The following is a 15,345-nucleotide window of genomic DNA, read 5'->3' as shown; positions in this document are numbered from 1 at the left end:
GAAAAGACCTCTTAGGGGGTGGTAGAGAAAGGAATTTTGACTACACAACCCAACCCTTCTGAGTTTCAAACTTGAATGGGAGCTAGGCTTATCATTACCTGACTTTTGTTGTCCTTCAGTCCTCTCTGTTCAGTCTGACCATTCATAACCCCGGGGTGGGGTGGGGTGGACTTTACCATTTCCTTCTCTAGCTCATTATATAGAGGAGGAAACTGAGGTAAACAGGATCAAATGACTTGCCCAGGGTCACATAACTACTAGGTGTCTGAAGTTACATTTGAACTCAGGTCTTCCTAACTCCTGGGAGAATGCTCTATCCATTGGGCAAACTTGTCCTTTCCTGTTCTCTCAGGCCTGCAATTCTAGTGACTGTAGAGAGAGGATCTCTCTTAGGTGAAAGTATTATCTCTCCCCTTTCCTCTCCCCCCCCCATATCACTTTCCTTTCTCTCCTCTTCCCCCCCCCTTCTCTCATTCTCCTTTTTTAAGGTGAGATCCCAATTCTGTCTAAAAAGCTCATTAACTTTTCTGTATGCAGTTATATTCTAATCTATAGAAATTAAACAATTCCTCTTTTCTGCTTTACTTAGATAAACTGATATATTCCTTAATACTACTTGAAAGTCTTTTACATAATTAGTTTTGGGTGGGGAGGTGTGGCTTGGAGAGTGTAAGTTCAGAGGTATCATCCTCCCTAAAAACATTCAGGCAAGCAGCTTTTTTTATAACCCAGACTTGTATCTCCTAAAGTAGAAATATTTGAGGAGTGGCAGATGGATATAATTATAGCCTGCCACACCTCTTGAAGACTGGAGGAAAAAGTGTTCAGCCTTATTTCAAAAGCGTTCCAGCATTTAAAAATGAGGCAATAATTGACGGATCAAGCACTTTGTTTCCTATTCATTTATCCAGTAATATTAGTGGTACAATGAAAGAAACAGAAATAAAGCTTAACGAAACTATGATTGCAGTGGTTGGTTAAACTACATCTAAATGTTGTGAAGAACTACCAAAGTTCACGATCAATAAAATTGAGATTATTGGGTTCTACAATCAGGTGCATCTTTTCCTGAAGAGGTCTGCCACTGATCCAGTAGAGAACCTGTATTTTCCTCTCTTGGAATTTGAGTCTCTGTGAAAGAAAAGGAAAAAAAAGCCAAAACACTTAAACTTAATTGTATTGAAAATATTGTTATAAATATATTTATCTACAATCAAATTACAATTGTAACAAAGTTAGGAAATGGCAAAATTAAGATATATTGCTCCACAGAGTTTCTAGTCTATTTGGGGGATAAGATCCCAACACTGAAAGGTCTAATTGTACATGATCAGTTTTTTAAAATAAAATCTGATTGTGGGCAAAGGCTGTTACCAACCAGGGGATAGATCAAGGAAAATTTCTGAGAGGTGATACTGGGTTGATATTTTAAAGGAGTTGAGTATGGTGACATAACACTAAGCAAACTTGAGTAAAGAGTAAGATGTGAGCATAGGCTATGTATTGAGCAGATAGTGAAAAGTCCAGGAAGAAAGAAATAGAAGATAATGGGTGTAAGATGAAATAATGCCAATTTATGGCATTCCTCAAATGTCAGGTCAAAGAATTTGAGTTTCATGCAGGAAGTGAACTACTGATCTTTCAGCATATGAGTGACAGGAATAGAGTAAAAGGAGTGGAGAGTAAAGGTGGGAAGAACTATACAAAGGTCTATACAAAAAAGTAATCCAGGCAGACGATCATGAGGGTTGAAATTAGGATGGTGAGAGCTCTTAAGTGAAGAGAAAGGGTGTGAGAGGCTTTGTGTCCTTTTCTTATGCATCTTTGAAAAAGCCTCAACCTCTTTGGGTCTCATTTTTCTCACTTATAAAATGGTGTCGGGGCTTGCTGAATGTACAATCTCTACCAAGCTATCATCTGAAGTGATTATCCTGTGCTCCAGGATCCTAAGAGATTGGTAGAATGGATAGCCTACAGGTTATGAAAATGGGAAATTGGTAAATAAATGAAAGTGTTGTATATTGCTTTAGAGAAGGTGGAAACAAAAGCCAGGTTAGGGACAAAGTTTCAGGCATGTTAAATTTTAAAATATTCTTGGAAATATCTTAAAAGCACCAGAGATGTGGGTCTGGTGCTCCCAAGTAGTATCAGGCTAGAGATGCTGTCAGGGATATAACAACAACGCTCATTTAGATGATGTTTTATACTTTAAAAAGAGCTTTAAACACATTTTAGATTGCTTGAACTCCACAACCCTATGAAACAGCAGTGCAGTTCTCCTCAGTTTACAAATGAAGAAACTGAGGTTGGACCTGGCCAAGTCTACTTAGGATTTAAATCAGGTATCTCTGCCTCCAAGCCCAGCACTCGAACCACTATGTTCTACTGCTTAAAGTCTTTGGAGTAAATTAAATTGCTAATGAAGAAGAGGGACAGTTCATGGGGAACACCTACATTAAGGGAGAGGGGGGGAAAAAACTATGTCAAGGAAGCTGAAAAAAAAAAAAGCCTCCTGGATTTGACAAATGTGTGCTCACTAGTAACACCTGAGGAAGAGGAAATGGGTTGAGAAGAAAGGGATTATTCAATTGACTTTTTTTAGAGATTCATCAATGTTTCTTCCCCCATTCATCTGTATCATGATAAAGTGAAACTCACCTTTTGTAGCATCATTTGTAGAACTGAAAGCTATTTCTGTAAGGAAAAAAATAACATAAGTTAATAGGTGTCAGAGGCCCACTAAAATAAGCCTCTCCCTCAGTCTCAACCCCTTAATATATTTCTTAATTCAAAATATGATTACCTTTATATTATCTTTGCCAAAAAGTTTACTAAGTTACTTAATATAATAAATCAACCGAGATGAAATTACAAGGGATATTTATACTTGTCATGATACTTCTTTCCCAAATTTAAAAAACACAATTTAGAAGAATCTATTTGTATATTAAAAAAAGTACTAATTACAAATGCTTCTAACTATCTTATGAAAGCAAGTTCAAAAGAATCTTTACTTTGCACCTTGCTTAGTAAGACAGTTCAATTAGTCATATGTACTTTAAAGTAGTAAAATCATATTTAAGTAATTTTATTAATTTATATTAGTATTAGTTTGTATGAATCTTCCCGCTGTTTATTCTTAGTTAAAAAACACCCTGAAATGTAGCTATTGTAGGAAATTGTCTAATTCTAATTTTAAGAATGTTTTGTTATTCCTTCATAAAGATAATTCAGTTACTTTTTAGTTATTTCACTTAAATTCATTTAATTACCAGAACAAGTTTTTTGTTTCCTTTTGCAAGGCAAATGTGGTTAAATAATTTGCCCAAGGTCACACAGCTAGGTAATTATTGAGTGTTTGAGGCTGGATTTGAACTCAGGTCCTCCTGAATCCAGGGCTGGTGCTCTATCCATTGCCCCACTGAGCCACACCACAGAGAGCAAGTTTTAAGGAGAAAATAGTATCTAGGTTATCTGATTATAGCACCCCTTTTAATATAAATAATGAAAAGTTAGTGCTTTGCAAATTTTAAAGCATTATATCAGGCTGCATCTGTTGATTATCACTAATAATCTCCAAAGACTGTTCAAGATTCCATGATCTTAAAGATAAGTTGCTTCTCTTTATATCAGGACTATGAAAGGGTACAAAGTTAGGAAATGTCTATGGGGTTGAAAAGATAAGTGACACAAATAGATTCCCATTGAGTTGACCATCTTTAGCTGTGATCTGTTCTTACAGGGTAAAAAAAAAATGAAGTTTCTTGCATATCATAAACTTGCTTGCTTAAATTTCTTGTCCAAACTTGCTACCTATGGCCGAAGCACCCTATCTTAGCCACTGTTCTCCCTTCTACCTCCACTGTATTACATACCTGGGAGGAGGCCTAGGCCGGAGTTATCAAAGTAGTTGCTACGACAAGTGACTGGTAGAGACTTTGACCGTACATCAAATGCCCAAGATTTTGGCGAATCCGTCGTCAAAGTTTCTTGTGAAATCTGCTCTTTATATAGAGGTGAGGGGCATTGTCTCTTTCGGGATGTAATTTCTGTCAGTTTAGGTGACTTTGGAGAATGGATACGAGTAAGTTCTTGGGCTTCCTTTTTAAGTGCTCTCTCCTTCCATTTTTTGACTTCTCTGACAAGATGAAAATTGTTGCTTAGAAAAAAACAAAATGGGTAATAACACAGGAATGAATACTGAAATGTTCCTACATTTATATATTAACCTCCACTACAGTAATGTTTGTTTTTTAAAGAAATTTTTCATAGTCCAGAAAGTGAAAATAATCCTCTAGTAACTAAAAAGGCATAGGTTTCCACCTAGTCCTCTGGAGACTTCTAATTTGACATGTGAGCTAGTCAGTTCACCGTGTGACCAGCTATTATAAGTTGCACATCTCTGTGCACTAAAGTGATGCACTCTGATTAATTGCTATCCAAGATATTTTATTTTCTTTCTTAGGACATGTGAAAAAAAAAAGCAGTGAACTAGAAGAAGAATATCAAGTCACTGTGAGAGATGTTATAGTTCTCTCTAGTACAGATCGTGAGAAACTGTAGATCAAGCAAGCCAGGGAAGCTGGCTATTTTCTAGCCAGTATAGATGGAGTAGAACCTTAATTTTGTCTTGTGTTATGTGGTAAATTTCCTGTAGGACGGATTGCTAAAAGGAAAAAGTTCATCACAAAATGGTACCTAAGGCAAATTGCAGACATTTCTAGAGTTCAGAGACAGACGTAGAATGTTCTACCAATGAGATCCACACATAGTGATGCTATAGAAAGAGAATTAAAGCCTGTATCAAACAATTTAATTACTCTCTTTTATATACCTAATTGAAAGAAGAGAAAAGCATATAATTAATCATGACTTTTTAATATCCATTTTGAAAAGAAAAAAAATTTTTTTAAAGAGAATCTTAGTATAATTAAGTATGCCATCGTCTGAACATTCAAAGTTTGAGTAAAAGAACATATATGGTGATGTTTTTAAAAAAAGTCATCAAAATACCTAGAATTTAAACATCTAGCTTCAGTTTCCAGTCTTTTTTGAGCAAGATTATTAAGGTGCAGGTCCTATTATCTTATAAATGCCTATCTGCTCTCCTCCATGGTAATACAATTTTATGTTTGCTCTATAAATTTCACGAAGATTAAAATATACTTTTGTAAAAGAACCATGTGGAAAGGATGATTAAACTAAAATAAAAGCAATTAAGAACAGATAGGATTTTAATATGATCTCCTGCATAACCAAGAACATGTGTCATAAACAATTGTATAAAAAATAGATGTTCTTCTAATTCTGAGGAATGCTGCATGTGTATATTGGGGGAAACCTGGAATGGGTCTCCAAAACTTTCTAGATATGTGATCATAGCCACAACTCTTAACTTCTGAGTCTCAGTTTCCCCAACTAATAGCATCTACCTGCCAGGATTGTTGTGAAGATTAAATAAGATACTTTATACTAAGTGCCACATAAAGATCAGCTATTATAAAATATTTCTGGCTGCAATAATATCTATTGCTGAAGAGCAAAGGAAATATAGGTCTCTGACCCTATCCAATTGATATAAATATCCAGGAATCTGTGTTGAGCAGGAAAACTATGAAACCTTCAATATGTCCCTTCTTCCTATTCCTAGTAGATTCACCTATAGAAGCTTCTATGTCCCCTTTACTTTATTTTGTTTAAAAAATAAGTAATTTAATACCAGATCTCACTTTGAGAAATGCTGGACCAGATGGTATCTCGAAGTTCCTCATAGTTTTACTATTGGATGTTCTCTTACAAATAAAGCATTGTGAGCTTTGGGGAATTGAGGCTGGCTATGAAATGGCAGAATTCATAATCGGTGTTTCTATCCTCATCCCTAAAGCAACAGCATTTGTCATATGATTTGTAGATTTTGCCCATCATTAGCAAAAAATCTGGATGGTACCATTCCTTAGTAGATGTATGAGGTCTTACCTTGATAGCTGACTCTGATGATTTGTCAGATATTCATTCTGCTGCTTTAACTTGCAAATCTCTCTCTCAAGCCTTACTCGATCTGCTTTTAAGATCAGTGCTTTGGTGCTCTGTACAATACCGCTGCCACCCCCACAGGTCAAGGGAGTGTGGGAAGCCTGGGCTGTACCAGGGGGCTCCAATACTGGCGAGGGAAACAAACCCATTGAAAGCAGAAATCGGGGATACTTGTGATATGCAAAGGGTCAGCAGAAAGAAAACCCTGGGGGGAGGTGGGCATATTCTACTGAGGGAACAGAAAAGCCCTCTCCTATTGCCTCAGCTGTTCTCCAGTCCCTAGGTCTAGTAAAAACCATCCATACACAAGAGTCAGACACTAGGAAACTTCAGAGGGAGGGCAGTTGCACTGATAGGACTAGGGAAAGTTTTATTTTGCAGAAACTGAGAAATGTATATTTAATCTTGGATTTCCAAGATTATCACCAGGAGTGATAGGATCAGATTTGTGTTTTAGGAAGAACAAAGTTTCAGCTGCTTGGAGGATGGACTGGAGTGGATACTTGAGGCAGGGAAATCAGCTAGCAAGCTACTGCTGTGGTTTAGAAAGGAGGGAAGAAGGGTCTGGGGGTAGTTATAGAGAGGCAGAGGACAGTGGCAAAAGATGTTACTAAGGTGGAGCAAGATGAGGGATGGGGGTGGGTTGGTTGAGATTTCTTAATTGCCAAATCTGATGGTCTTTTTTTCAGTCCCAATCCTTCAAAACCAAACTGCTATATTTAACATTGCTGACCCCACTCCCCTCTTGGATATTTTCTCCTCTCTGGATTTTTTTCGGATGCTTTCTCTTCATTTGCCTCCTACCTGTTCTGAGGCCTTTTTTCTTCTATATTCTTTCTTGGTATCCTCATGAATTTATGAATTTTAACAATCATCTTTATGTAGACAATTTTAAGAATCAGTCCCAGGCTTTTCCCCTGCATCATCAACTGACTATTGAACATTTCAAACTAGATATGCCAGAGAACTTAAAAATCAAAACATCTAAAATAGAATTATCTTCTTGACTAAGCTTCCCTCTCTGCAGAAGTTCCTTAGCTTTCTCACCAGAAGGTACCACCAATCTTCTTGTTTCTCAGGTTCATTCTTGGGGCATTATAGTGGATTCCCAACTGGTTCCCAAATCTATCCTGCTAATCTCTTTTGCATCTTAGCCACTGTCTCCATACATGATAGGCTCAAGTCCCCCTTCCTTTTGCCTAGATAATAATCTCAAGTTCTCCCTATTCTAGTCTATGTTATGCAATGATTCTGATGTCATTTTTCTTAAGTACTGATCAATTTGTGACTCCTCCACTTAACCAACTGTAGTGGTTTCCCAATTAATGTCTTTAGGATAAAATATAGACTTCTTTTTAGCTTTTTAGTCCTACACAATGCATCTTTTCAATCTCATTTGATATGATTCCTCCCCTTTTGCACTATGAGATGCAGCTAACTTGGTTTGACTCTCTCTTACTCACTTGACACTCATTCCCTCACTCATGTATGTGCCTCATACTGGCCACCCTACAAGGCTGAAACGGACTCTCTCCTTGCCTCCACTTTATGGAGTTCCTCTCTTTCTTGAAGATGCAATTGAAGCATCATATTCTGCACAAAGCCTTTTCTCATCTCTCCAATTGCAACTAAGTGTGCATATGAAATAATTTATGTTATACATTTGTCTGTGCCTGCTATCTTCCTCAGTAGATGTATGCTCAATACAAGTAGGGATTGTTTCCATTCTTTGTATTACGTAACCTTACAGTGCTAGGCACACTTAACTGGACCAAATAAATTTCATAATTCTCTTATTAAATATTCTCTTAAATGAACAGGAAAATTCCATCAGTTCAAATGAAGGTGACAACAGAATGGTATATATTGACCTCATGAATAGTTGTTACCAATTAGAGAAATTAAACGAGTTTGTTTCTAAACTCTAGCCCTTTTCAATATCAAAACAGCCTCTTGAAGCAGATATAAAAATGGAACCTCAGGGAGGATACAAGCACAAAAGAGAAGGGATCAAATCATTTCCATTCTGAACTTACTTGAGATATCGTTGCATTGTTGGGCTCTTCTAAGATTTTCCTTCAGTTGCCTTATAATGTCTTCCATATGCTCTATTATTGCAGTTTTAGAAGCAATTCTAATAAAGGATCACAAAAGAAAACAAATAATAAGACCAGTTGGTATTAAGTAGTAGTAGGGCAGTGAAGGAATGAGTATGATGGCAATACCCCATGCAGATTGCATATTACCTCTTAAAAATAAACAAAACGATCATATTTTTATCTTTTTAATATTATAGGACAAACTCTTTTGATATGTTTCCTGCTATGGTCCTCTACTTGTTCTTTATCCAGCCAAAAGAAGTACTGTGGTTAAGAGGAGAGAGAGTTGATCTTGGAGCCAGGAAGTCTTGGGTATATAAGTATAAGCCTCTGATGATGCTTACTGGTATCTTAGCCAATTCACTTGTGTTCCAGGAAACTCCTGAATATTATTGGTTGCAAGATGGTGTAAGCACCGGTAGGGAAAGTTCATCACAGGGAAATTCCCAACACTAATGAAGTCATAAGAATAGCCTTTTCTTAGACCTTTTCAGCTATGATGAATTCAGATGATTCCCTTATCTATGGACTCTTGAGAGCACTCAGGTTCACAACCTTGATATCATTTTCAACTACACATTATATATCTAATCACTTTCCTTTTTCCAGACCTTCTCTTTTGTTTTGATTTTTTTTTTTTAGGTTTTTTGCAAGGCACTGGGGTTAAGTGGTTAAGTGTCTGAGGCTGGATTTGAACTCAGGTCCTCCTGACTCCAGGGCTGGTGCTCTATTTACTGCGCCACCTAGACACCCTGAGACCTTCTCTTGAATACTTTCCATTTCTTGTTGTTGAGTTATTTCAAGTCATGTCTGACTTTCTGTGACCCTATCTGGGGTTTTCTTAGCCCAAATACTGGAGTGATTTATCATTTCCTTCTCCAGCTCATTTGACAGATGAAGAACTGAGGCAAACAGGGTTAAGTGATTTTCCCAGGGTCACATAGGGTCTGAGGAAGGGTCTGAGACCCATTTAAACTCAGATGAGTCCTCCTAACTCCAGACCCAGCTCTTTGGGTATTATGGAGTCACCTAACTGCAGTAGCCTCCAAGTTGATCTCTGACTCAAATCCTTCCCACTCTGACTGAATAATTGTCCTGAAGTGTGGGTCTGACTATGTCACACCATTGCTGAATAAATGCCAGTGGTTCCCTATCACATTTATGCTCAAATGTCATTCAAACCTCTTCACACTTTTAAGTATAACTTCCCTTTTTGGTCCTATTCCATATCGTTTCCATTCATGTACTCCCCTGTCCAGATACTCGAGTCTTCCTGGCTCATCTTCAGATAAGATGATCTATCTCCACTCTGTCTTTTTGCAATGGCCTTCCCTTTGCCTGAAATACATTTCCTCCTGCCTTTTAGAATCCCTCCTTTGGTTTGAGCTATTAGCCCCACATGCTTCTTGAAACCTTCCTAACCCTCTTAGCTGCTAGTCCTTTCCTGACTTCTACCACTATCTTATATGTATTTTATATACAACCAAATAAATATGGGTTTGTTTACTCTACTGGAGTGCTGGAATTATTTCATTTCTATTATCAATTACTTAATATAGTACCTGGAATGTAAGTACTTAATAAATGCTTGCTTATTAATTTTTGGAAAATCAAGTAGTTTTAATTTGGAAAGACAAGTTGATCTCTAAAAAACAAAGGGACGTGAAACAATCAAGGAAAAAAAATTCTACTTAAAGGAAGACCTAAAGGCAGCAGTATAAATATCTAGGCTATAATAACATGGTTCTGACACCTTCTAAAAACATAAAAAAATATCAGGAGAGATAAGAACAACAGACTATTTCCAAAAATAAGAAGGCAAATTCCAACTGTGATTTTTGTCTAAGGTGAATGTTTTATATGTTAATATGTTTTATATTTAAAAACCAGAATTAGTCAGATTCAAGAACAGAATTAGCAATTCATAATTACTTTTTTTACCATCTATTGGCAAAGCAAATAAAGTCATAGTATAAGTGAGTCTTGAAATGATTTGCAAAACAAGTGAAAGTCTAGAAATTATTAAGACAGAATTAAAACTTCTAACTTAAATGAACTAGATTTTCCTAATAGAAAATGAATAGAAACAGTTTGATGAAATTTGTTATCTGCTCTTTCTGGCCCTATGTGCATTAACTATTTTTTAAAGTTGGGACAAATAAACAAGGATTTAAAGACTAGCTAGATAGGTGTACCCAGCTGGTCTTCAACACTAGCAAAAATGACATCATCAAGTAATATTTGTTTAGTAACCACATGTAAAATGATTTTATAGTGGCAAGGGACATGCTCCAATGCCCTCATTTTTACATGGCCAGAAAGTGAGGCTGAAGCATAGAAATACTAGGTAGAAAACAAATGGTTAAATTTAAATTTAAGCTATGCCTTGTGAAAAGTATGTTATGGAACAATGGTACACCATTACTGGAAAATTCTTTGTTATAGAAACATTGTCCCATCATTCCTGTCTCTGTACCAGACCTTGAACTGATGACAGCTATCTGGGTCTACTGTAGATACAACAGCCACTGAAAAAAGATTCTACAAGGACAGGGAGATAGAAACTAAAGCCTAACAAAGTAGATCCTGATAACAAACTGTTAGCTCTTTGTTCCCCAGGAAAGAATCTTTGTTACCCTAGAACATCCAGATATAACCCTTTCCACTACGCCTGCACCGACCCTACCCTGACCCCTTTTCTAGCACGTAAGCCATCCCCTGTACTGCTATATAAGCCCTGGCTTTTTCCCCTGCTAGCTGCTAATCCTTTGGGGATTAAGAACATATACTATAACTTTATAGCTGCATATTAAAACTTAACTGTCTCAATAACTGAGGTGTGAATCTGTTTCGCTATTCAAACCCAAGTTCATTACCTTAGAACCAAACCGCCTCATCTTGTGGCCTGTACAGGACAAGGCATCAACTGAGTCTCAGGTAAGTCATTTTTTTCTAAGTCACCCTCTGCCCAAGTTCAAGTCCCACCTGAGTTCACCCTCTTCTGAGGTTCCAGGAGAGTTGCCCTACAGATTCAGATCCACCCCTTCCTAGTCAGAAGTGATGTTGTTTTCAGTGCAGTCCTCCCAGAGAGCCCTCTTGGGAACACACTGCTACTGCTGTACTCCCCAGAGTGGGAGGAGAGTGGGAGTATCAACCTTTGCTCCTGTGACTTTTCAGTTTGAGGGGGTAACCACTCTTGGGAAGGTGGTCTGAGGTCTTCAACATTGCCTAAAACTACAGGCAAATCTTTAGGGCTTACACTAACTACTAGGGTTTATAACATCTTACCATCATGGAACTTAGAATCATAAGTTGTAGCAAATTTCAAAGTGCTTGTAACTAAAGTTGCTCCTGATAAAGGGATTAAGGAATTATCAGTTAGACATTCTTGATGACCCTCCTCTCTGCCCTTAAAGGGCCCTTGTTCCTTTGGCTCCTGTCCCTCCAACACCAGAGCCAAGCAACCCTTTTTGGAAAATTTGTGACCTTTTGGAGAAATTGCCTCAATCAAATCCAGTAAAGAGTTACTGGACCCTGGGGGCTGCTAAGCAAGAGTAGGGAATTGCAAAAGGTGGCTAGATTCAATACCCTCCCGTTCACCCCCACATTTTAGTCTGTGATAGACCAGGGCTTTCTTCCTCTTCCCCAGGCTCCCGATTCCATTACTCCTATGGGGGACTCCACTGCCCCAGTTAAAGTGCACCTCTTGAGGGAAACAGTTGATCATAAAAGGGAAACAATTGAGGTACCCATTCCCTTTTTCACTGTCTAACCTCGCACAGATCAAAGAAAAATGTGGCCATTCCTCTAAAGAGTTTAAGAGAATAACTTTGCAGTTTGAGCTCTCTTGGGGAGTTAAGGATATTCTTATCTCTACTTGCTGTACAAGCCTAGGAGAGAGAATCTGGACTCTAGCCCAGAAGTTTGGAGATACCATGGCTGAGTCTGTGGATAGATGTCCTTCTGGAGAAATTGTTGTCTCTTCAGCTGATCCCTGAGGGGACAATCAGAATGGTAGGGATAGAAAAAGAAGGAACCATATGATAATCTGACTGTTAGAAGGCATGAGAAAGCAGAATTATGAGATGCTTGAAAATATCACCCAAGGTCCCAATAAAAACACTGAAGAACACCAATCTTGATCCTTCCTCTCCTGAGCTGCTATTCTCTTTAGGTTTTTTTTTTTTGCAAGGCAAATGGGGTTAAGTGGCTTGCCCAAGGCCACACACACACAGTTAGGTAATTATTAACTGTCTGAGGCTGGATTTGAACTCAGGTACTCCTGACTCCACACTCTATTCACTGTGCCACTAGCCACTCCAGGAGCTGCTATTCTCAACATGCATTTTATCAATCTACCCCAGACTTTCTGTGGGGAAAACTTAAAGATTTGGATTTGAGACTCCAAACACCATTAGCCTAACTTTTGAATTCTTTTGGCCCAGCCTCAACACTCTCTTGACGACTATGAGAAATGACCTATTGTGGGGCCCCTCAATTATCAAACCAACAGGTATGTTTTTGGCAAGATTTAAAGCCTAGGCCAGCATAAGATTTTTTTCAATGTTGTTAAAATGTCTTTATATGTGTCTGTCTTTGGATGGCCTTCTTCCCTTTCCCCTGCTGCCTCTCTGTTTCACAGATGGAGGATGGAAGAAGCAGCCTTCCCCTGACAATAAGTGGCAAGGTGCAAATAGGCTAAGATGACCTGAAAGCTGACAGCTTTCTATTCCTTGCTCTAACCTGGACCCCAGTGGTGGGGATTTCCCTCCATCTCTCCTGTCCTTTCCACTACTTTTTCTCAGAGGAAAAGTTGCTATCACCATGCAGAATCTAACACCTACCCCATTCTGAGAATTACAGAAAGAAACTCCCAAGGTCTTTTCTGCCCCATGAGAAATGGGAAAATGTAAAGGGTCATTGAGTTGGATAATAACAGTCATATAAATTAATTTTTGCTAAGTCTGCATCTTAAGAAATGCCTTGCTACTTTAAGAAATTAACTTGAAAATGTTTTGTTGATGTTTGAAATATGGTTTAACAGTAGATTAAGGGAAAGGACAGTTGTGCATTCTGAGTAATGGGGCTGAAAGACTTGTGAAGGGAATAATTAAAGGGTTGCAAGGTAAAATGAATAGGTATAAAGATTGAGTTTTAAGACCATATATGAGGAATATAAAATTTATGGAAGATGGATAAAGAATATAGAAAGTATATGATTTTTTAATATAAGTAGAAAGATTAAAGTACAGATCTATGAGTCAAATTAAAAGCTATGAATTTCTTCTGAGATTATGAAACTCAGATTTAAAATAAAATTAAAATACTTTTAAATGCTATTTGGGCAATTCAAAAATCTAACATCAGACTCACACTTTTGCAATCTTTGGCAGTGAAACTGACTGAGAATAGTAAACCCCATAATATGAAATGTTTGGGATATAAAGATAGCATTTGGGTAAAAAATAGTATTAAAATCATAAAATTGAAATTTCTGGGTAATAACATCTGGAATATAGATTCAGGTAAAAAGTGAATTCATTTTTGGCACATTTTAAATGAAATGTATATTTCCTAATATCCTATGTGGGATTTAGACAAATTGAGAAAAAAGCATACATTTGAAATGTTAATTGGGTGCCTTGAAGCAAGTTCTCACTTTCATGTGATTGTAATGTGCCTGATATATGTGTTGAATTATCAAGAACTAGTTTGATATTGCTATAGTCATATCCCAGCTTATTCCGTTTTAAGAAAATTTCCACAATCTGAGCAAGTAGTCAATGAAGGATATGGTTACATGCATAATATGCCCTGGTACCATGAAGGCCTCCCTTACATAGTGAAAACACTAATGCTACCTAGATTGGGGAGCTGCCACAAAATATATGCCAGAAAACTGATTCAACCAACAACTGCTGAAGTCATGGAAAATTGTTTTTAACATTACTTCTCTGTATTGTTTTTCTTTTTGCTCCTGCTGTATGAATATTACCAACGTCCAACTAGGTGAACTTGGTCCTTCTCTAGGTGGGGCTTCTGGTTTTTCTCCTTGCTTTTCATTATTATTTCACTAGGTTTTTGACCCGTCTGTTTAATTTCTTTGTAAAGTTTGTTTCCTCCAGGCTACAGGCCAAACATATCCATCTAGTGGCTGGAGCCAGATACCACCCTCTACACTATCCTGGACATCAATGACCCCCAGACGCTGCCTCAGTCATCTACCAAATGTATCACGACTTCCCAACAGCTCACTACCCCCTTTCAACAGGAAGACATTTCTGGAAATGAGACCTATGTCCCTTACCTCCAAAAGAATTTGGGTCAAAACTGTTTGGGGGGGAAATGCTGTGGAAATACCAGGCAGAGAACAAATAGTCAAATTTAAGCTATGCCTTGTGAAAAGTAGGTTATAGAACAAACTACGTTACACCATTCCTGGGAAATAATGTATAACAGAAACACTGTCACAACACTAACTGCCTCTCTGTACCAGACCTTGAATTGAAAACAGCTATCTAGATCTATGTAGATACAACTGCTGCTGAGAAAAGAGTCTACAAGGACATATCAGGATAGAAGTATATCCTGATAACAAACTAATGGCTCTTTGTTCCCCAGAAATGAAATATCGCTACCCTTTAACATTCTGACATAATCCTTTTCACTATACCTGTGCCAACGGCAGCCCTTTAGCCAACTGTAGCCCTATATAAGCTCTGGCTTTCCCCCCCCGCTAGCTGCTTATCCATTAGGGATAAAGCCCATATGTAATAATCATGTATCTGCAAATTAAAGCTTATCTGTCTCTATTACTAATGGTGAGTGTCTGTGAAATTTTTTTCACTGTTCGAACACAAGTTCCTTACCTAAACACCCAACTGCATCAAGGCAAGAGAAGTCAAGTGATTTGTTTAAGGTCCTACAGAGGTAAAATTGAATTGAAATCTCTTTACTACAATGCCCTTTCCATTAGACAACAATGCAAAACAAAGAAATGAAAAAAATTATAAATATTCCAGGAAGAGTTTGAGCAAATCAGTCTTAAAAGATGCCATGATTATTTGAGCCTATGGAGCTTAGAATATTCTACAAAAGACTCTCATGATACAACTAATATGATAAAGAATGAAAAGCTCTACACCTAAATATTAAAAATGAATCTAGGCTTGCGTGTAGTTAATGATGTCTGTCTGTCTGTCTGTCTGTCTGT

General features: G+C 37.6%; 1 protein-coding gene and 1 long non-coding RNA gene across 4 annotated transcripts in view; one reads left to right on the top strand and one right to left on the bottom strand.

The window, feature by feature from the left end:
* Positions 1-797: 797 nt before the first annotated feature.
* Positions 798-15,345, bottom strand: part of CENPE (centromere protein E) — a 99,265-nt gene continuing 84,717 nt past the window's right edge. Inside the window, exons 49-53 of one of the 3 annotated variants that reach the window (XM_074228770.1) lie at positions 8,070-8,167; positions 5,977-6,160; positions 3,876-4,159; positions 2,659-2,694; positions 798-1,131 (exon numbers count right to left, since the gene is read on the bottom strand). In XM_074228770.1, coding sequence (XP_074084871.1) covers positions 1,037-1,131; positions 2,659-2,694; positions 3,876-4,159; positions 5,977-6,160; positions 8,070-8,167 — 697 coding nt within the window. In that variant the 3' untranslated portion in view covers positions 798-1,036. The remainder of the gene's footprint in view (positions 1,132-2,658; positions 2,695-3,875; positions 4,160-5,976; positions 6,161-8,069; positions 8,168-15,345) is intronic. The other 2 variants (XM_074228771.1, XM_074228772.1) reach the window with 2 other exon arrangements.
* LOC141517596 (uncharacterized) lies at positions 10,833-14,935 on the top strand. The gene is made up of 3 exons (XR_012476904.1): positions 10,833-11,069; positions 12,578-12,645; positions 14,244-14,935. It is a non-coding gene; the product is annotated as an uncharacterized LOC141517596 (long non-coding RNA).

The sequence above is a fragment of the Macrotis lagotis genome, chromosome 3 (assembly GCF_037893015.1).
Source record: "Macrotis lagotis isolate mMagLag1 chromosome 3, bilby.v1.9.chrom.fasta, whole genome shotgun sequence".
NCBI classification, from domain to species: Eukaryota; Metazoa; Chordata; class Mammalia; order Peramelemorphia; family Peramelidae; genus Macrotis; species Macrotis lagotis.
This window is presented reverse-complemented; position numbering and strand designations above follow the sequence as displayed.